At 34.1% G+C, this 22,605-nt stretch overlaps 1 protein-coding gene across 9 annotated transcripts in view; it reads right to left on the reverse strand.

The window, feature by feature from the left end:
• Positions 1-22,511, reverse strand: part of blnk (B cell linker) — a 34,313-nt gene extending 11,802 nt beyond the window's left edge. For 3 of the 9 annotated variants that reach the window (XM_065296260.2, XM_065296257.2, XM_065296255.2), the window contains exons 1-9: positions 22,208-22,511; positions 22,000-22,062; positions 8,535-8,581; positions 6,396-6,461; positions 3,992-4,048; positions 3,118-3,164; positions 877-923; positions 341-473; positions 1-85 (exon numbers count right to left, since the gene is read on the reverse strand). In XM_065296260.2, coding sequence (XP_065152332.1) covers positions 1-85; positions 341-473; positions 877-923; positions 3,118-3,164; positions 3,992-4,048; positions 6,396-6,461; positions 8,535-8,581; positions 22,000-22,062; positions 22,208-22,276 — 614 coding nt within the window. In that variant the 5' untranslated portion in view covers positions 22,277-22,511. Of the gene's footprint in view, positions 86-340; positions 474-876; positions 924-3,117; positions 3,165-3,991; positions 4,049-6,395; positions 6,462-8,050; positions 8,370-8,534; positions 8,582-21,999; positions 22,063-22,207 lie in introns of those variants that run through there. The other 6 variants (XM_065296258.2, XM_065296256.2, XM_065296261.2 and 3 more) reach the window with 5 other exon arrangements.
• Between the last annotated feature and the right edge of the window lie 94 nt (positions 22,512-22,605).

Consider the following 22,605-nt stretch of genomic DNA (forward strand, 5'->3'; position numbering starts at 1 on the left):
GCTTGATTTTTCCTGATTACACCCATATTCTTCCGTACCGGATTGAAGGAGGTGTTCGGTTTTGCCGGTCGACCACGACAGCTGTCTAATAATACAGAAGCAAATTTTGGGGAGTATTAGTACATCCCAAAATTGAAATTATGTCAGTTTAACCACCTAAACCTGAATGACGTTCTTCTATGGAACACCAAAAAGTTTTTTTTATTGTTAGCTCAGTGTGAACATTCAGTTAAAGGAAAGAAAGTCACTTGGGTTTCGAGTGTGAGTGAATAACAACATTTAGTTTTTGAATAAATAGCATTTTACATGAATTATATCAAATGTGCAGAATTATGCTCACCCACATATTGACCTCTGCTGTTTGTCATGGATTGAGCTACAGTGAAGGTGTTTACAGCATGAGCTTCAGACCTTGGTGGAGGTTCATAGTTGTCTTCATGTTCAAACTGTGGGTCCTCATACGTATCACTATCCTATTAAAGACAGTCATGTGATCAATGTCTTATCTGTTTCAACACATCCTACCATTAATGAATAAAACACATATACAGCGGGTAAAATAAGTATTTGACCGTACTTATTATGACTCAACTTGTATACTTAAACGTTTTGATTTCTTTGTATGCATTCAGTATTTGGCTTGATGTATGTATGTGTATAGACCAATCACACATTTCAGCTTGAAAGATTTTTTGTGGCTATATTAAATGAAAATAATATAATGAAACTGTATAATTGTATGAAATATTTTGTGAGGAGGTAGAGGCTTGAGTTGTAACATATAGCTGTGATAAGTAAAGCTCGTATCTGAGCTGTGATTCCCTGTACCAGACTGAGAAGTTATGTGATGTTAAAAATTGACTGAAATACACTTACACTTGCAAAATCCGAATCTGAGTACTTCTCACTTTCTGCTGCTTCACCTGAAAACCAGGAATGTGATTATTTAATTATTGTTGTACTGTTTATTGCTAGAACATTTATTGCTGTTTATTGCCAAACATGGTAACACTTTACAATAAAGTTATTTTGTTAACATAAGTAAATGCATTAAATGCATTAGCTAAAAAGAAATAATAATACCTTTTATTTAAAGGCGCCTTTCAAGGCACTCAAGGACACTGTACAATATAAAACTAACCAGAAAAAAAAGAAACATAGCACATACATACACATAGCATACAAAAGACAAAATCAAACAATAAAATCATTAAAAGCTATTCTAAATAGATATGTTTATCTGTGCTTTAAAAAGGGAAATTAAATCCAGCTGGCGAATGTGCCTTGGTAAGGCAATAAGTCTGCAGAAGAAGATATCAGCGTGAATGAGTGAATGAGATCTGAGCGATATTGTGGTTGTAAAGAGCTTTATAAGTAAGTAGTAAAATTTTGACAATAATAAAGAAAATGTACGTTATTTATGTATCTGGTAACAGACAGGAAGCCAGTACAGTTAAAAAAAGAATTGGAGATATGTGATCAGAGATACGCGATTGAGTGAAAATCCTAGCTGCTAAATTCTGGAATAACTGTAATTGAGGGAGTTGTTTTCCATGGATGCCAAATAAAGAGAATTGAAATAACCAATCTGGGATGTAGACTATGCATGAATAAGAATTTCAGTACTATGTTGAGAAAGTGAAGAATGAAGTCAAGCAATATTACGTAAATGAAAAAATGCAGAATGTGAAATGTTACTAATATGAGAGCTTAATGAAAGCAAACCATCAAATATAACCATAACCAAATATTAACATCTTGCAAACATTTAGTGAAGTCTAAGAAGGGATGAGAAGCATCAGGTCTTGAGGAAATGTACACTTGTGTATCGTCGGCATAAAAATTTAAATCAATATTATACGAAAAAGAGTGGTAAAATATAAATAATAAATAAAAGTGGTCCCAGAACTGAACCCTGTGGAACACCTTGAGCAATGGCAAAAGGCTCTGAGCAATCATTCTTGATTTTTACAAACTGTTTTCTGTCACTCAAGTAGGAGGAAAACCAAAGGAGAAGCTAACATGAACTAACACGGAACAAGATTGTTTTCAACATAATTTATCTGTGTTAATGTTAGTTTAGTTAATGCCAATACAGTTGTTTATGTAAGTTCACCGTGCATTAACTAATGTTAACAAAAACATCCTTATAATAAAGTGTTACCACAAACATTTAAAGTCTCCCTGTAGTCAATAATTTTATAATTTATAACTCATTTGAGCATCATAATAGCAAATATAAAGTTTAACTGTTACAGTAATTTCTTCATGCTTTAAGACAGCATGAATGTAACTCTACATCCTTGCCTCATTTAGTATACACACATATGAATATGCGAATTAGTCCCCGTCTCTACTTTTTCACACTACATCAGACCATAGATATATATGGTACATTCGGCAGGTTTAGACACATAACTGCTAAGTTCGGTTTCACAATGCATATTTATGAACTGCGCGTTTGCGGCACTTATCTTTAAGCGCTGATGTTAACAGGTTACAGCACTTAACCTGCATATGTGAGCATCACAGAAGTAGAGCTGAAGCAGCGGTGCTGTGAGCATTTTAGTGCTGGGGCTATGAGGCATCCAAACATTATATCTATCTATGACTCGAACTACTGATCTACTCGTTCAAATGTGTTGATATGATTGGTTACATGTTTGTGACGATGCAAACCGTGGAAATGAGATTGTCTTTAATTTTATGGAAAAAATACTCAGCAATGGTCCTGAATGATGAATTTGCGCATGGCTTGTCTTAAAAACACCACATTAAACAATAATAAAAACCTGATTTTGTCCACAGTGAGACTTAAAAAAAAACAGTTTAGAATAGAACATATTTAAAACGTTCTTGCTCTCTCTTTTATTAATATTTGTAAATCAACCCAACTAGAGGTTACATTAGGATTTTAAGGTGGGGATTTTTGTTCTGTATACAAGAATATACAGTATTCACATTTCCTGTCTGGTCCAAAGTAACCCCTTTCTACACTAATGAAAGTTATTTTTAAAGGTTTAGGCATAAAAAGAGACAGAATAGATATCACAATAAGATAACAAATGCACATCAGCTTTCATTTTGACCGTGCAAGTCTCACTGAGTTGAACTTGCCTTGATAGTCTCTTGTAGGAACTTTTGGCGGCGCCTTTTTCTTTATCCTGAAAAACAGGAAGAACTTTAAATAGTCAAAAGTTGTGGTTTGATAACAGTGCAGATTTATTAAAGTATTTTCTTCCTTTGTCAGGAACTATACTTACATATGCAGTATAAAAACATTTTTCAAAGACACCACAGAGCATGTGCTTATGTTTTATTGGGTGGTGCTTGCTTTACTCAAATCTAAAGGGCACTTATTATTCCCAATTTTTACAAGATGTAATATAAGTCTCAGGTGTGCCTAGAATGTGTCTGTAAAGTTTCAGCTCAAAATACCTCACCAATAATTTACTATAGCGTGACCAATATGCCCCTATTTGGGTGGGAGCAAAAAGTGCTATTTTCATGTCTGCACTGTTAAATGCAAATGAGCCACGGCTCCTTACTCCCTTACTAAAAACATGAAGCACTTTTGGTTAAAAATAGATCAGATATATGTAAAAACAGTGTGAGAAACTATGATATCTTTGGCCGCCGTGGACGGGCTTTATCACTGTGATGTCATGTTAACAAAAGAATCAAAACAGCATGTCCAATGTGACTGCTTTTGTTTGATAGGGATTAAAAAAGAAGTAGATTATTTTTAATTTTTTTTTGTAGGGTTGTTGTGTTCCAAACACCTTGTAAAAGTGGATTTTGCATAATATGTGCCCTTTAAGAAAACAGAAGAGTGTTAGTTATGTTAGCACTTAAATGAGTCTAAATGACAAATTTTAAGCATAAACACCTAATGGTTAATGAAACATTCATGTGTTAAGACGCATGCAGATTTTAGGAGTGTTCAATTGTGATCATAACACAGAAACACACTGAACTACGTGTATCATACCGGTCCAATGTATTTCTCCCGGATTTGAGAATATTAGCAGTTTGTTCAGTCTGAAACCTTAAAAATGAATACATTAAAGAACAAGAGATAAAGATGAATAATAAGTTCTTATAAGACACAAAGTAAAAAATCCCACGCCAGGTATTTATGATGTTTTGGTCTCTATGGCTCAGGTTCCTCATTCTGAGGATTTTTTACTGTTTATTTCAGTCCACATGCTTAGGAAAACACTCATAAACAAGCCACAGGTATACGTCAGGTGATATTTGTTCTGGCAAACACTTCAATTACATTTGTACACTATCAGAAAAAAATGGTTGTAAATGGTCCTGAGCTGTCACTTGGGCGGTGCTCTTTTAAAAAGTGCAAAGGACCGTTTTATGTCTGACAGTGTAAACATTACATTTAACATATAATTATGTGCAATAGCAGGAATTGTTTTTGGTAGAGTATTATAACAGTTGCAGCAGCTGTCCAGAACTAAACCACGCTTTTGTTTGTCATATACCACACCTTAAGTCTCTGTGTAAGCCTGTGTTAAGAGGAAGTGAGAGAGAGTTTGTGTGTCGTGACAGTCAGCAGATGTTTCCTTACGGCTATTTTCAGATTGGCTGCTTGTTAGAGACTTTATATTCCTATTAACTGTGTTTCCATTCGCTCATAAAGAAACAAATTCAAATGATCGATTGTCTGATACATCTGAGTCTTTCCTTCACAGTATCATAAATGTATCAGAGGAAAGAATTAGACCTTAATCTGTCATAATGTGTCAAATTTTATGCATATCAAGTGGCATTTCATTTAAAAGAGGCAAAAGAAAACTTTACAAAACGTAAAGTGAAAATCATAAAACCATTGACAGTGCTAAAAAGGACAATGCACAATGTATTGTGATACTTTGTGGTTGCGCGACAGTTTTTCTCACTTTTGTGACTCGCGCTAAATCAAATATGTGTTAAATGTCTTAATAACACGGGTCTGTTGAATGCTGTATTCTGATTGGCTGAGAAATGTTCCTTCCGTGGGATGCATTAATTTCTGATAACCGCACACCTAACTTGTCTTAAAAATAGGCACCAGAGAAAAGTTTGTGGTAACTGTGGTATAAGGAATAATTGACTCTGGTCATTTGAATTATTTGAAAATAATGCACACCCGCAGTGCATTGCACCTTGGGTGTGCATTAATTATTTCGTCAATTATTTCTTACGAACGTTAATGTTAAATGTAATGGTAAATCAGAACATGTTCACAGTTAATGTGATGAAATCACTTTCTAAAATCACAGATAAACTGTTACACAGAAAAAAAGTACAAATGTTGTCACTGGGATGGTACCTTTTAAAAATGTCCTACACTGAAAAAAACAACTTGTAAAATTTACTTTAAAAAATCCTCGTAACAATTTGCACAAACTTTTTTTAAGTAAAATTTACTGCTTTTATAAGTAAAACTTACCTACTAAAATCAAATAAAATTTACTTAAAATTGCATGATAAAACATTTGTTAAATAATTAATTAAATGTTACTTAATTATTTTATTTAGAAGTTAGATTTATTTTAATCGTTTAGGTAAAGTCTATTAGTCTTTTTTTTGAAAATTGAAGCATTGCTGTCCTAATAATATTAAATAATTACAATACATTGTTCTGAACAGGGTTCATGTAAAGAAACACTGATCACCTGAACGGTGACTTCACAAAATTATTATTTACAACAAAACAACATCAATAATATAAGAGCTTAAACCTTTGACATTTTGCTAACAAATATTTAAGTAGTTAAAGTTCTTATCAGTTCTTATTCTGTGATAAAGCTTAAAAAATTAAAATATTCAGGGGCAAAGAATTGTGGGTATTCCTTACAACATGTGCAAATTAATGTAAGTAAATTTTACTTAGATTTTTTTAGTTTAATGGATTTAATATTTTTAAGTAAAATGAACTAAGATTTTTTGATTAAAATTTACTTACTTATTTTAGGACTATGTGCAGTGACTATAAAACAGTTAAATAATACAAGAAAATATCTAATAAGACTTACTATTCCCACACAGTTCATTTTTTACATGAATTAATATGTATTTATCATCATTTTACTTAGGAATATCTAGTTCTCAATAAATGTTAATATTATTATGTAGAAATTATGAGAGTTAATCTAATAAATATTACTACACCAAAAAGTTCGTTTTTATATGTACATTATAGCTACCAATATGCACCTTTTAGGTACAAAAGTGTACTTTTTGAAAAGGTACCACCACAGTGACAACTTTTATACCTTCTTGTACCATTTTTATGAGAGTGTAATGTAACATGTGGCATTCAGAAATGATTAAGTGTGACACGAGTATAAAAACTCAATTCAATCGAGAAATGTAGAAAAGTATCATAAACACACCGTTTTAATCTGTTGAACAGACTGTCGTCATTCTTCTTAATATCTTGAACAATTTTTTGGAGCTGTCTGAAAAACAGAATACAACACATTTAATAAACATATGCATATAACCTATAGATTTAATGCACTGTAAAAAGTATTTTGTTTAATCAAGTGATAACAATTAATATTATTTACTTTTATTTATATCCTGACTAGAGATGAGTTAATAGGAAGTTTAATTGATTTGTAAAGTTAATTAAACAAAAATATTTAAGGCAGCAAATAATTTTTTATAATGTGTAGTTGACCTGAAAGTTGGATCTACTTAAAAAAATTACTTCAATTGGTAACACTTTTTTGTTAACTTAAGTTTTTTTATTTAAGTGAAACATTTAAGATGAAAATCTTTTAAAAATGACTTCAATGGTCACCTACAAATGTACATTTTTCTCTTTACAGTCTTTACTTCCTAAGACCCAAGCTTTGGTTTGTCTTTTTTAAGATTTCTTTCAGCTATTTTGGTAGGAAATAACCAAAATATAATATATAACTAAATTTTTTTTTAACATGAAGCAGTGTAATTGCCCACGTTTGTGTACAACAGATTCCAGTTACACAGAATTAAGTATTATGGTGCAAACATCAAAAATTTTGATGTCCAGGTCTTAGAAGGTCAAAGTAAGAAACTTTAAGTTGTAAAAATACCCAATTTTTTAGTGACCATTTCAAGTAAGTTTTTTTTAAGTGATTTCAACTTTTTAAAAAAATTATACAGTGTAAGACATTGACATTTGTTTTTAGTTTGGTTAACAAGCTTTATCTGAGTTTCTGCCTATGTCTCCATCCAAGCATAATGCTGTTGGAAAGTGGCCATTAACGGCTTGTCAGATACAAAGTTAACCGTCTGTAACAGATAATGGCTGGTGTAGTTCACGTCTGAGTTTGTGTATACGAAACAGTGGTGATCTAGACATATAATCAATATAATTATATGTAATAGCTATGTAGTCATCCTAGAACTTCATTGCTTTCTCGACACAATCTCATGCTCAGATGAATCCCATTCTCAAAGCCACATCAACTACCACCAATGGTCTTATTAGATCAGTGGCTTTCAACTGATCCTAAACCAGCAGGAATAAAACATTGCACCCAGCAAGCTAATAGTTTGTCTAATAGTTGTCCAAATACAGCCTTTGGTAAACACGGCTAGGCTAAAACAAGGCAAAATTTGAGCTGTCAGTGAAAATTTAATTGATGTCAAACCTTAGTTCAAAAATAAATGAAAATAAACAAATAAACGGTCACTCTTAATTCTGCTTAGTTAATTTTAACCAAATGCTGTACAGAACACATGTTGGGTTAATAAAAAAACTTTAAACCTATGTTGGGTTGTTTCAATGCAAAGCATTTATTTCTAACCCAACTTGTGTTATGTCCAATATTTACCCAGCATTGAGTTAAAAATAACCCAGCAGAATTTAGCGTGTTTACATTCATTAAAAACAATGTCGAGTAATCAGTTTTTTTTAACAAGCAGAAGTTAAATATTGTAGGATATTATATTTGTTAGCTAATGGTAATCTTCATGTCTGAAACTAAAAGCAGACAACTTCCTTATACATAAATACCCTAAACGAAAGCTAGTAAAAAGTTCAAATGCATTTTCTTACCGAAGTTTGACGGTAGCAGGTGCCGTGAGTTTGCTCAGGTGCTCCATTCTGTTACAGTAGTTACTGACTGTGACGGGTTAGTAGTATTAACTAGTGTAGTGTCACAGCTAGCAGTCTGATGTGTGTTAGACAGCACATGGTGCAGCTGTGTTGAAGAGTGCAATTTTCCACAGAAGTGGTTTGTAATGAGGATTTTGAAACTGCATGATTAAGGTCACATCCCCTCTATATTTAGGCAAATGTTGCAGATTTAGTTCAATGACGTGTTGCAATTTCTTCCTCACATTCTTTGTTTCCAACCGATTTTTACTTAGATTTTTTTGCTGTGATTTCATAACCATGTATTACAGTAAATACACCCAGTGTGTGATTGTGTAAGAAATATCTGTCATATCGAACAATCACTGAGCATCAGTAAAGAAAAAGAGATGTGGAATTAACACGACTGTAGGGTTAAGATCAGAAACAGAAATAGATTTCTTACGGTCGCTGAACGAGGCTGAATTTGTTGAGGTCGCTGTCAGAGAGATTCTGTCAAAACAAAAACATGAGGTAAAACATGAACTTTAAAGATAAGTTGATAAATTATTGTATACAATGAGCATCTCCTTTTCAATACGTGACAGGGTTTAATGTTCGTAACTTTTAACAACTTTCCAAAGTCAAGGTTAATTTTTGAAGAATGGATGTTAATGTTCTCTTGTATAGCTCAGCTTTGCGTTAGCAGTGCAAAGGACATGGGTTCGAACCCAGGGAACACACATGATAATAAAAATGTATACCTTGTAATGCACTGCAAGTCTCTTTGGATAAAAACATCTGCTAAATTCTTAAAGGTGGGGTGCATGATTTTTGAAACACTTTGGAAAAACACATTTGTAGCCAATTAGCAGTAAGGTGTGTGTCTGACATTGTTGCCTGGGTTGCGTACGTGTTGGGTGGGTCTATCAAAAGAGGTCCAGATTCTATTGGGGTAGGGGCGTGTTTGTTTATTTGATTTCAAATATCAACATTGGCTTTCAGAGATCATGCACCCTGCCTTTAAATGTAAATTTATAACAAACATACACATACACATTATTTTTAACCCAGCATTGGGTCAAAAAGAGACAAAACGTGTGTGCCAAAATTGCAGTAACATGTTTGACTGGTTGTTGTAAAAAACTTTAAGGGCATTTTTCTCAGTTTCAGTGTTTGCGTAGTTACTGTACTTAGCCTTTGTAGGGCAGTATTGTTGGGTCAAATATAATTTTTTTTTTGGTTGATTTAAATGTGTCAAAGAATGTATTGAAGTAATATGTTAAATTGTTCTTTGATATCTCATTTACATGTCACATTTAGGATGGTTTTACATGTCCATTTACAACCCTAGGATTTGCCTATCTCAACAGTCACAACTTTGTTATTAGCATTGTGACAACATTGTTCTTTGTATTTAATGAGTAATTTAATATTAGGGTCATACATTTCAACTGTTACGTCGCTGTTGGCGGTCTTTTGCATGTACAATGTTTACATAAGAAGAAGGAAACTACTGTGCAAAGAACTCTTATTATTCATCTATTTGTAGTAAACACAGTACAGTTTTACATTCTACGCCACCTTTAACCCAACGACTGGGTTTGTCCCTTTTTGAAAATAACCCAGCATTTTTTAAAGTGTAAAGAATTAGATTTAAATGCAGGGTGCACTGTCTCTGAAAGCCAATTATGACATTTAGAATCACCTAAACAATCACGCAACATTTAATTTTACGTCGGTCTTAGTACACGATGTAACTACAGAAGAGTCAAGTTTTAAATAGGAGAAATATCGAAACTCTTTGTTTTTTTTTTTAGCGCAATGCTAATGGTCTAATCAGATTCAATGGATTATGCTAAACTATGCTAAAAGTGCTAGCGCCAAACCCGGAGATCATTTGAATGGATTCAAAACTGGTAAAAATCAAATGATTAACCCTAGGGAAGCTGGAAAATTAGCATATTTTCAAAAAAAGTGGAATGTCCCTTTAAATAACACGTTTGTCCTGCCTTAAAGGAGTAGTCCACTCTATAGATGGGGCCCATTTTTTTTCCTACTATAAAAAGTCAATGGACCCCATCTTTATAGTAGACTACTCCTTTAACTGAAAATTGCTTGCACTGACGGATCTTAACATATGCCAGGGCCATATTTTTGTCTCAAGATACACCTTTACGTCTTTTTCTAAGGCATGTATATAAAATATGCTCAAACGTCTTAAATTAACTATAGGGCCTAGTCCTGGCTTTAGCTAAGCCTTGTCTGTGAAACCAGGCCATTGTGTTATGTGACCTTTAAGTAGTTTTTACAAACATACCTTACAAAACAAAGGCACTACCCTTACGAAAATTAACCATGGTTTTACTACAGTTAAAAAAACATGGTTACTGTAGTAAAACCATGGTAACCACACAATAATCATGGTTTTGACAACTAGGGTTTTCAAAAAGCCATAGTTAAGCTGTGGTTAGTGTAGTAAAACCGAGCTGATAGTAATCAATACACCAAAAAACCATGGTTACTACACTTTTACCACAAAAAAAAAACAGTCAGTGCAAGATGTTTTACATTTAGGAAGTGCAAACATGCATGCAGTTTAGCCTAGGAATATGATAAGCCCTGCCCAGGAAACTGCCCCTTTATGTTCAGCGAGTTTGCGGCTATGTTTGTAATGGAAAACTATTGAGAACTGCTTTGTCTTTTTTAAATAGCATAGCATGTAAAGCAGCAAACAATAAATAAACATTTATTAACCACATTGATTTAAATGAGATTAAATGAGTTTTAATATTAGTACGACACCTTTCCTTCCTTACCAAATGCTAAACTAAGCAGAGTTAAAATTAAGATGAAGTTTATGTTTGTAATTAAAAACAAGCTTACTGTTTATTACTATGTTGCCATGACCTCATCATGTGTAATATAATCTTTCAGTAAACATTTGAGACAACTCTCAATCCAATGAAACAATTTGTAAAGAAAGAAATGTAAAAGTGAGCTTATAGCCTATTATTTTTGATCATTCATCAGTGTGAAATACATTCTGTGCTGTTATATATTTCACATTTTAGTCAATGTAATATCCAGGTCTTCTACAAACATTTACAAAGGACATTTACAAATGTACAAAATAAAATGTACGCCATTTACACTTTAAATATATATTGTTTAAGACATTTAACTTCTGTACTGCAATTCCCTCTCTGGACCTCTGCTGGTGATGTTTGAGATGTACAAACTATTAATACTGTGTTAGGCATTTTTTTTTAGAAACAGTAAGTTTTAATTCACATTACATTATGATCTAACTATCTGTAATAATCATATTACCAGGTCATATCTTGCCGTTTTAATGAGTTATACTTTTCTATTTTCTTTAAAATTGAGATTTATCATATTTCTCAGTTGTTGGTCTGATAAATTAGGACAGACTGAGTTGAGAGATTTACATTATAAGGGCACAAATGTAAATCTTTTTTTATTATTACAGTTAATAATATTTAATTTATATGTCATATTACGTCACTAGCAGCATGCCATACATCAGACCTTCACAAGGTTTTTTCCTTGTTACTAACACTTGGTGGAGACATAACCCAGCAAAAAGTCAAAGTGTATGAAACAGAAAGCATTACAACAGTTACAATGCATTGTGTTGTACTTTCAGTGTTAGTCAGCAACCTGAAGTCATTTTATTACACAGATAAATGACTGAAATGAGTATTCAAACAGGTGGCTTAATAAATAATTTTGAAAAAGAAAACATTACATTTTTACAGATATACAGTAAAATTATTAGCTATACTTTTTGACCTAAATGGAAGGCTTTTAAAGCTAATTTACTTTTGCCTGTGCAAACATGATGTTAAAGACTCCTCAGATGGTTTTATTTGTCTCAGTGACAAACTGACTGACACAGAGTGTTGCTGTAATGATGTTGTGCCTTGTTTTTGTTTTGTTGCTATGCAGATATACTTTTAGAGTTTCTTCTTTAGTACACTGCCTTCTTTGGTGTAGGTTTAAGTATAGACAGTTTCATCGGATGTACGTGCGTTGTCGTGGTTACGTGTCTGGTCGGAACTTTACTTTCAGTTTCTGTTTGTTTAATGATCTGACTATTGGCTACAATGAAGGCTGGAACAAATACATTGTCGAAAATAACAAATGCATGCTTGGTTTCCTAAAAACAAGTGGAGACGGCGATCATGAATCACCGCTATGTGAAGGGAGGTTTGGCAGGCAGTTTGTAGTTAACATTGTATACATAATAGTAGTACACATTTTACACAGCAACGTTAGCTCAGTATCGTTTTTGATACACTTTAGCTATGAAATATGAACTAAGGTAATCTACTACTCTAAACTACTCTAAAAGGACTTGAATTGTTGTTATTGATTCTTAGCAGAGTTTACCAGAAATTACGTGTGTTCCACGAAAGCCGTTTGTTTATGTTGTTACTACTGAAATCGTCTATAGACGAGAGCACATATTTTGCTTTTGACCAATCATTCAAAGAATATTCGAGTTAGATTAATAATATTTTTACACAAGCAACACACACATCTCTACTACAAACACTTACCCCTTAGGTTGTGTTACTGTTGTAATACTTACTATAAAAACACAAGTAATATACTACTCTATTTATATACTACTGTAAATGTGGATATTGTTTGTACATCTGTCTAATAAAGATGAAGATGAATCCTTCAATGAGCCATAGAGTAGGGGAGAGCGGGGCACCACCTAACGCTTTTTGGTTTTGGCTCAATCATTAAAAAATATTTGAGTTTGATTAATTATATTTTTACACAAGCAACACACACATCTCTGCTACAAATGAACATTTAAAGTTTGTTTCTATTACTTACCATTCTTGGACAATTACACCAAACGTGACAGAAGTGCAAACGTTACAACTTACCCCATAGGTGGGGTCAATTGTAACAGGCAGGGGGTTAGTTGTAACACTTGCTAAAAATTAAGTTTGCAGGCAAATATTTCAATACTATTTTGTCTATATACTTGAAGTGGATATATATCTGTCTATAATAGACAGGTATCCACACTGTATTCATTCATCCAGCCCTTTTCTACCAATAGTTCAATTATAAATGGATACAAATGTCTAAATATGTGAGAAAAAGCAGCACAGTTATGACAATTTTTTTTTTTATATGTGATCCAGTCTGTAATAACCATACTACAGTTTCAAAATCAAATTCTGAGATAATGAGCATCAAAGTCTGATTTAAGGCATTCATTTCATTATGATTTCAATCTTTGACGTGACCTTATTCAATCAATATTAAAAATATGAAAAAAATAAATAAATTTGACACACAATTTTGATAAGACAGGCACATTTATTTTGTTGGCAGCCAGCAATCATTTGTGTGTAGCCTATTTAAAACAACGGCAAGAGTTATGCTAACGTTAGCGGTTTTCATATCGTAAGTGCTGAGGGGTTAGTTATAACACAGCGTTACAATTAACCTCACTCGGTTAAAATATTTTCAAGCCCACCAAAAAAATCGCTAAGAGCTGCAGACATATTTCAAAACGATGCTATGTTTTAGTCAACAAGACACTGATTAATATGACATAGCATTGGATTTGGTATCTTACAAACCCAACTTAGAAACAACAAAAAAATATGATAAAACATTTACTTACATGCAACCAAAACACTTGTTCATCAATAACTCTCTGGAAAAACATTATAAATTTCCAATAATTTGTGGGAGATCGTCTTTTGGCAGCTTGAAAAAATACCGGAAAATAAAAACACTCAACCTTGTGCAACAATCTAAACAGTCTGTGTTACAACTAACCCCCGCGTTAGTTTTTGCCCCGTGTACTGCTACTGATTGAGAAAGCACTAATGACTAAAGGTTGTTTAAAGAAATCACACAAAAATTCATCATATTCTGTTACTCAAACTTTCCATTGCATCACATTTCTAGTAAAATCCCAAAATCTTAAGAGCTGAATTTAGTCATCAGGGGTCTGGAAAGAAGAGAGATTAATAGAGATAAATGTCGACTGACTTCTTTTTTACATCACTTTTACACCCTCTAAAGAGACAAACCAAAAGAATATCACTTCCACCTGCTCGAAAATCAAACTTAGCCTTTTGACACAGAATAAAATATCGCCTTGGCAGATTCTTGGATGTTGCTTGGCGTAGTGAATTATTTATATTGAGTTTCTCCAAGAGTCAAAAAGAGACACACCAGTCCAACACCCTGAAAGCACAGCTGAATATTAATAAACCTCAGCTCTCCCATAAACAGAGCACAGAGTCTTTGCTCGGCTCAACCGAAACCCCGGAGTCCCACATCTATTCTTGCGTTTCTTTTGTAACTCGGTCCAAAACTGTCTTAAAATAGTCAAAGACATCTAACGAATAATATATCAAAACCACAAACTCAAGATCAAATCTGACCCAGTCTTCGCTCTTAAGAAAACACACGGCAAAGACCTCGGAGACGGTTAGATCTTCACGATAAATACATTTACTTCTCATCTGATACTATATTTATACTGATCAGAGAATAGGCACAGTGTTGGGAACATATTTAAAATTTTAGCTTTCGTTGTATCTATAATTTATTAAACACATCATCCTTAAGCACAGTTTTTTCTTGCATTGATGTATTTACTATTGAAAATGGATGCTTAAGACGTTCATAGGCCCATCATCTTTAATTTACATATAGATTTTGAAATTATATAATTATATGATTATATGATTCAGAAAACAGCAGTATTTTTCTGAAAAACATTTATTTTACTTTGAGGAAAATACAGAGATGTTTATCATATATCGCCATTCATCCTAAAATTACAGAGATGAATACAAATAGTGCATCACACTTTTCACAAACTCATGTTGTCAAAGTAAAAAAATTTCACATTTTTTAATATATATTTGCCTCCTAGGATTTTTTCCTCTCCTGACAAAATCCAGGAGGGTTTTTCCCCTAGGGTTTCTTTCCAACCCCTGGGAACATTGGCTTAACTTAGCACCTTATTTTATACGTTACAGTATTACAATGCTCGCTTGTAGGGGTGCGCGGGTGAAAAACTACCACGTGGCTAGTTGTAACACAGAGTTAGTTGTAACACGGACTGTTTACATTGTTACAAGGTTGAGCATTTTGTTTTTCCGGTATTTTTTCACGCTGCCAAAAGACGACGTCCTGCAAATTCTTGGAAATGTATAATGTTTTTCCAGAGAGTTATTGATGAATGAGTGTTTTGGTGGCATGTAAGTAATTTTTTTCATCAGATGTTTTTTTTTCGGTTTCTAAGTTGGGTGTGTAAGATACCAAATCCAATGCTATGTCATATTAATCAGTTTCTTGTTGACTAAAACATAGCATCGTTTTGAAATATGTCTGCAGCTCTTAGCAAGTTTTTTTGGTAGGCTTGAAAATATTTGGACCCAGCGGGGTTAAATGTAACGCTGTGTTACAACTAACCCCTCCGCACTTACGATATGAAAACCGCTAACGTCAGCATAATTCTTGCCGTTGTTTTAAATAGGCTACACACAAATGATTGCTGGCTCCCAACAAAATAAATGTGCCTGTCTTATCAAAAATTGTGTGTCAAATTTATTTTTGTTCATATCTTTAATATTGATTGAATAAGGTCACGTCAAAGATTGAAATCATAATGAAATGAATGGCTAAAATCAGACTTTGATGCTCATTATCTCAGAATTTGATTTTGTAAACTGTAGTATGGTTATTACAGATTGCGCCACATATATATATAAAATAATTGTCATAATTGTGCTGCCTTTTCTAACATATTTAGACATTTGTATCCATTTATAATTGAACTATTGTTAGAAAAGGGCTGGATGAATGAATACAGTGTGGATACCTGTGTATTATAGACAGATATATAAACAATATCCACTTCAAGTATATAGACAAAATAATATTGAAATATTTGCATGCGAACTTAATTTTTAGCAAGTGTTACAACTAACCCCCTGCCTGTTACAATTAACCCCACCTATGGGGTAAGTTGTAACGTTTGCACTGCTGTCACGTTTGGTGTAATTGTCCAAGAATGGTAAGTACTAGAAAGAAACTTCAAATGTTCATTTGTAGCAGAGATGTGTGTGTTTGCTTGTGTAAAAATATAATTAATCAAACTCAAATATATTTTGAATGATTGAGCCAAAACCAAAAAGCGTTTGTGCCCCGCTCTCCCCTACAGTTTAATCTTTGCAGTTGTATTCTGCTGCTTATGTTGTCCATCAATTTTTCAGTGTTCTCCTGCATCTATTAATGTAAAGCTGCTTTGAAACAATTTTTAACAATTTTGCGCTATATAAATAAAATTAAATTGAATTAAAAAGTTGGATCAAAATCTAAAAATGTAAGTTATTTTAACTTAAAATTTCACTTTAGTTGAAACATTAATAATATATATTGAATAAATTTACACTTTTCACTTTTTACAGTGTATGAGCAGATGGGAAAGACATAAACGGCACATGAATATGCAATGATATTCAGTATGTACTTAGAGTGCACTCAGGAGGGCACTAAGAGTGAGGAGATGAGCAATAGAGGAAACAACCAAATTATGCACGTGGCACACTACTGCACTTAAACAACACATGGCTTCTCTCACAAGCTTTTTTAGACCCTCTGACCTTAGTTTTTTTAATTTAACATTCATGAAACAAGTAAATGAAATCACAGATGTTCTACTAAGAACTCCATTTTAAAGGTCACATTCTTTCTGATCCCATTTTTCAAACTTTAGCTAGTGTGTAATGTTGCTATAATAGCATAAATAAAAATGATAAAGCTCAAAGGCGATATATTTTCTTTGACAGAATCCTAACCCTAACCCTAAATTTTTTGACTAAACTCCGCCCACAGGAATACGTCTGTCGCCAGCTAAGCTAAAGGCAAGCTAGGCTGCTATTGAATCACAACACACTAAACAAACTACACAATCAGAACTCGTTATGTATTTCTAAAGGAGGGACTTCATAGAACAAGGAAGACATCAGCCCGTTTTGAGTGAAAACAGTGCTATACAAGTAAATTGTGTGAAAAATACAAATTTTTTTACACGTAAAACATGAACACACGTTATATTGCGGACTGGTAACACAATCAAAGCTTCAAAAACACAGCAAGAATGGGACCTTTACAGTAATAATTCTGATTAACTTCATAAAAAAGCAGCGCGCTGATTTTTATTTGTTACTAGGCAACCACTGAGGCAGCTGACCTGTCAGTCAAAGATTGAAGCGTGAGGGCTCTTAAAACTTTGGTTTGCTGTTAACTATCATATTAGCAGAAACTTTAAAAAGAGGAAGCTTGCTCTGACCTTAATCAAGGGTGAGAGGTGCACAAATCCGCAGGAGGCAGTGAGTTACTGCAGTCTCCGGCAGGGTCGGAGTGGGACTCATTTTCAGCCCTGGAGTTTCATGCCTTATACTGGCCCACTTAAGTTCATTACAGACTATATTAAAATAATAGCATTAAATCCTCAGTTGCATACATAACTCAGCAATAGTGCACTGTTCTCTGCAGACTTGCAATGCATTGTATTTTTCAAATATAGTGCAAATATAGTTGCCTAAACAATTATGATTTTTGCAATAATCGTGCAGCCCTACCATAAGTAAGGAATAATTGACGACGTGCCATTGAATTATAAGAAAATAATGCACACCCAAGGTGCAATGCGTTACACCGCGGGTGTGCATTATTTTCAAATAATTCAAAGGACCGGAGTCAATTATTCCTCTTATACCACGGTTACCACAAACATTGCTCTGGTGCCTTTTTTGAAGACATTTGACAAGTCAGGTGTGCGGTTATCAGAAATGAATGCTTACCCACAGACCATTTCTCAGCCAATCAGAATACAGCATTCAACATACCCCTGGTATAAGGTATTTTAATAGTATACAATGAAAGTAATACTGAAAGGGAACACGTGTTTTCCCCTATATTTCTATTGTTAAAAAACAGTGGGTCTTAAAATTACCTCTTGGGTTGAAAAAGTTTGGAAACCCCTGATATACAATACACAAGCAATATTTTTGCAGGGGAAACAGATCTTATTTTTTTTAGTATTTAGATCATGTATAATTGCCAAATAACATAAGGTAGGCCTACACTGAAAAAATATGAATTCAATTTACAAAATTTTTTAAGGTAAGTGGTTGCAAACAATTTATTTAAGCTACATTTAAACCAAAAAATTGTAAAATAAAATAAAATGCGTTTGTTTAAATGTAGCTTAAATAAATTGATTGCAACCACTTACCTTAAAAAATTGAGTACATTGAATGAATCATTTTTTTCAGTAACCGTGTGTCAAAAAAAGAACAAAATATAATGGACTTTCAGTTTTCCTTGGGAATAAACCATATTCATATGAAACTGATGAGTTTTGCATTAAATAGATTTTTGTTACTCAACGATGAATAATGACTATAGATGATTTTTATTGTTACTTAGATCCTTTTCCTTTTCTTTTTAGAGGCTGTTCGTATCAAGCTGAGCTCAAGTTTATTTTAAATCTAGACGCACGGCAAGCACACTCAAATATAGACGCATCTGAAACAAAACTCGTGTTCATAAGTGAGCGCTTTGAAAAGCAGAAGAAAACCACATGTCCTGCGTTAAAAAAGTGCTGACAGCCTAGGGACAGCAGCCTTCAACCTGGTGGCATGATAACACTGGCTCTCGTGGCCATAACAACAGACCGGCCCAGCAGGAATTCTCCCGGCCCTTCCCTATGGCCAATCCGGGCTTGGTCTATGGTTATTCCAAGCCACTGTAAACTTCTGTCACCACAACAGAAGGCCCGCCTCTCCTTGCATTCGATTGGACAATGGAAAAAACTTGAATGACGTTGGCACTTTTCCACTCAGAGTTGACTTTATTTCAACTTCAGGCGCTCCTGCAAAAAGCGTGGCACAGCAGGCAGAAAAATGCGAGATGTTCAACACGCATAAACAACTCGCAAAACGGTCATTGCCCATAGGAAACAATTAAAAAAGGCTCCTACTGTAACTGATTATGAAGTTCATCAATAGCTCCTGTCCAATGGTGTAGTTGGGGGGGGGGGGGTGCAAGCTCTCAGGTGATGTGACCCTCAGAGGCCAAACAAATTATGTACATTATGTACAAAGTGAATACATTCATGATCATAAAATAAATTCTATATAGAATACCAGCTGGCATTTTATAGCACTTACTGGCAGTTTTGGAAATATGCCATGATAGTTTACAGGAAGTAAGAAGGCTTACAGGAACCTGTTTTTTTTTGTGATATCATACTCAACTTTGCAAGACTTGGGACTTTGTGACCTCGATGGAAATCTATACTTTATTTTTATGACCATGCCTCATTCTTTGGTCACGTCACTCACATCCAGTGTAGACGTGGTGTAAGGTCAAATCGTAATGTGGAAATTCGATCGTGACATAACACATACAGCAGAGGTGTCATGCAAATTCAAACTGAGGGGGCACGTGCCCCGTCTGTTTGTTGAACCAAATGGATTTTGCATGCAACCTCAAAATCAAAGAAGCGTCCATTAAACCGTTACTTTCTATAAATCTGTTTAACATGCACAATATTATCAATTCTGTGCTGCATCCTTGTCACTTTGCCATTTTGATAGTGTTTTGATCGTGTTAAATTACTTTATTCTGGCAGCAGGCGCTGCAGACAGCACAGTCGCAGACGTCATTAGCGTTTGAGCGCTCAAGAGCTTGTTGCTGTTGCAGCTGCATTTTCCTATCTGAGGAATTAAAAGGTATATGAAACGCTCACAACATTTCCAAACCCCAGTACAGTAATGTGCAGTTAACCTCCTCTATGTAGAAAATGTATGGTTTAAAATGTGGCAGTCACGACGTTAAATTAGTAGAGATTTCTAGATCCATCTTCTTGGTCCAATGCCAAAGTTCGCCAGAGTTCACGGGGGCGTAGAATCACATATGCATATGAGGTCAAATTTAATGCAAAAGTCTGTTCCTCTAATAATTTTATCTAAACATATTTTTTTAAATCATTATTGAACATTAAAATCAATCACGTGGCTATAGCTTATGTCGTTGTTTATATGGATTTAAAATTACATTAATTTCATAGGATAATGCAGTTGTGCAATGTAAATAAAACGTAAATACGTAAATAATACGTAAATAAACAAAACATGCCGTTTAAATATGATGCCAATATGTCATTATTCCGATTTAATAGTATTTGAAATAAAAGTTAGTCAACACTTTTATTTTAGAGGATTTTGGATGAAGGTGCTCAGATTGTTAGAAATGTAAGTGCCATGGAAAAGACTGAAAGCTCTGTAATATTTCGTTTGAGGTCTATGTATGCACAAATTTCTGTGAGCTGTGCACACTGGGCCCCCTTAAAAAAAATTGGTGCATGATGCCCCTGCTTACAGTGTGTGTTTAAAAGAAGGATGTAATTGTCCGCTGTTTTTTTCTTGGGTGCATTTATCAGGTCCTCAAAACTGTCAAAATGGCAAAGAGGAATCGAGAATGAAAGAACTTGCAAAAGCAACAGAAGATTTGAAGCTCATGGCAGACGTGCAGGAAAAATGATTCGCCTTATAACACTCACTTGTGATTGGTTGAATGTTAGTTTACTGAAAATATTAAATATTTTCTGAGTTTGTCTTACCACAGAACAATTTGTTATTAACCACCCAACCAAATTTGAATAATGGAAAAACAGTCAGCAAGTAAATAAAATAAATTTTCAACATCTTAAAATAGGCAGCATTCTCTGCCCTTGAGATTTGGGCGCCCACCGAAAAATCCTGAACTCAGAAATTGTGAATAATTCCGTACTACATAGTTTACAGTCTTTGTGGCGTGTTACAACAATACATTCCAAACATTTATAATGTGTTTACAAATAAAGATGTTCATTTCAGTTCATTTAGCCAACAGACAACCACAGCTTATTATCCGTTAACTGATTTTAATATTATATTGCCATACAGTTACAGTTGACGGTTGTAGAAACAATACAAACATTTTATTTAATTTGAATGTGCAAACAGCAGCAACAGATCAACAACAGAACCAGGATTCATAAATTATCAAATTTTCACGCAACATTACATTATCAAAAAGCATGCGATCAGTCCAGAGGATTAATATCCGAAGAGGGTGGATTGTCTTTCATCTACCACAGAGACCATAAAGTTTTGCTTTTGCGTCTTCTTTCTCTGTTCATGCCAAAAGAGATGTTTATGGTCAGGGTCTAGAACAGAAGGTCTGTCCTGCCAGGTCATCTTGGGCACACACGATTACTTTACCTGACTGTCATGACAGCAATAGTTTGCGTAATTTATAGGACATTTATAAATTAAGTAGAAGAGTGGCGAAATGTCTGTAGGCACATGACGACATGCACCGTGTGTAAACAAGTTTTTTTCTTTTAACTGATAATATGAATCGGTCATAAATTCATACGTTTGTTTAACGGTTAACCGGACAATATAAACAATCCTATTTAGAAACAATTTATTTAGATTGACTTTACAGGAACTTTAAATCTAATGACATACCAGAGTACACCGGAAATTTTGGCACTGGGTCAAATAGGGGCTGGGAAGTTATGTGCGTTTCCTCACTTCCTCATGTGAGAGTGAAAAGTCACTCTTGTTTTTTTGTTTAATTACTGACTTTTTTCTCTTGCACGAAGTTGCAAACAAAAAGAAAAACGGATGTATAAAACGGAAATAAATTATCATTTAAAATCATATAGCCTACATAAAAAACAATAAACTCATTAAATGAGCTCATGCACTGAGCTTTCTATCCAAACATGTATCTTGTAAATAAAAAAATAAAAATGATAATCAGTATAACAATAAAGTTTTGTAGCCTACCAAAAACCGACGGCCATCAATCCTGATTCTCTGCACCGTGTCTGCGCAGCCTCTCATGTTATTCTGTGAACAGAATTCATTATATTAAGCACTCTTACACACACTTTAACCTAACACAAACATGGACTAAACACTTTTGCTGTACAAAACTAGATTCAAGAAGGTTAAGGTCCATCAAAGTTGAAATGACTCTCCTAAAAACACTCACCTGAATCAGGTAAGCAGCCACCTGCATTGAGCTCCAGCCCTCACATTGCTCCCGGGTTGGCACATTCATCCTGGTTAGTTTTCTAGAGCCAGTACTCACTTTTACACATATATTAGAGACGCTTACTGTCAGTATGAAGTAAGATTCATGTAAGTTCCGTATTAGTTACAGACCCACTGTCACTCTTCTCTTCTCAAACTTCTCTCTCTCTCTTTCTTTAAAAAAGAGGCGTTGTGACACTTGATGTCATACAAAACCACAAGCATCTAACTTAAGAGGCTTTTATGATACTGTGGGTCACTAACTTAATAACCACAAACAAAGTACTCTCTGCATATAGGTCGTGGGTTTTTCCTTTATGGGTAAACATGGTCTTCACAATTAGAAGGGGAAATGAA

The sequence above is a fragment of the Paramisgurnus dabryanus genome, chromosome 20 (genome assembly GCF_030506205.2).
Source record: "Paramisgurnus dabryanus chromosome 20, PD_genome_1.1, whole genome shotgun sequence".
In the NCBI taxonomy this organism is placed as follows: Eukaryota; Metazoa; Chordata; class Actinopteri; order Cypriniformes; family Cobitidae; genus Paramisgurnus; species Paramisgurnus dabryanus.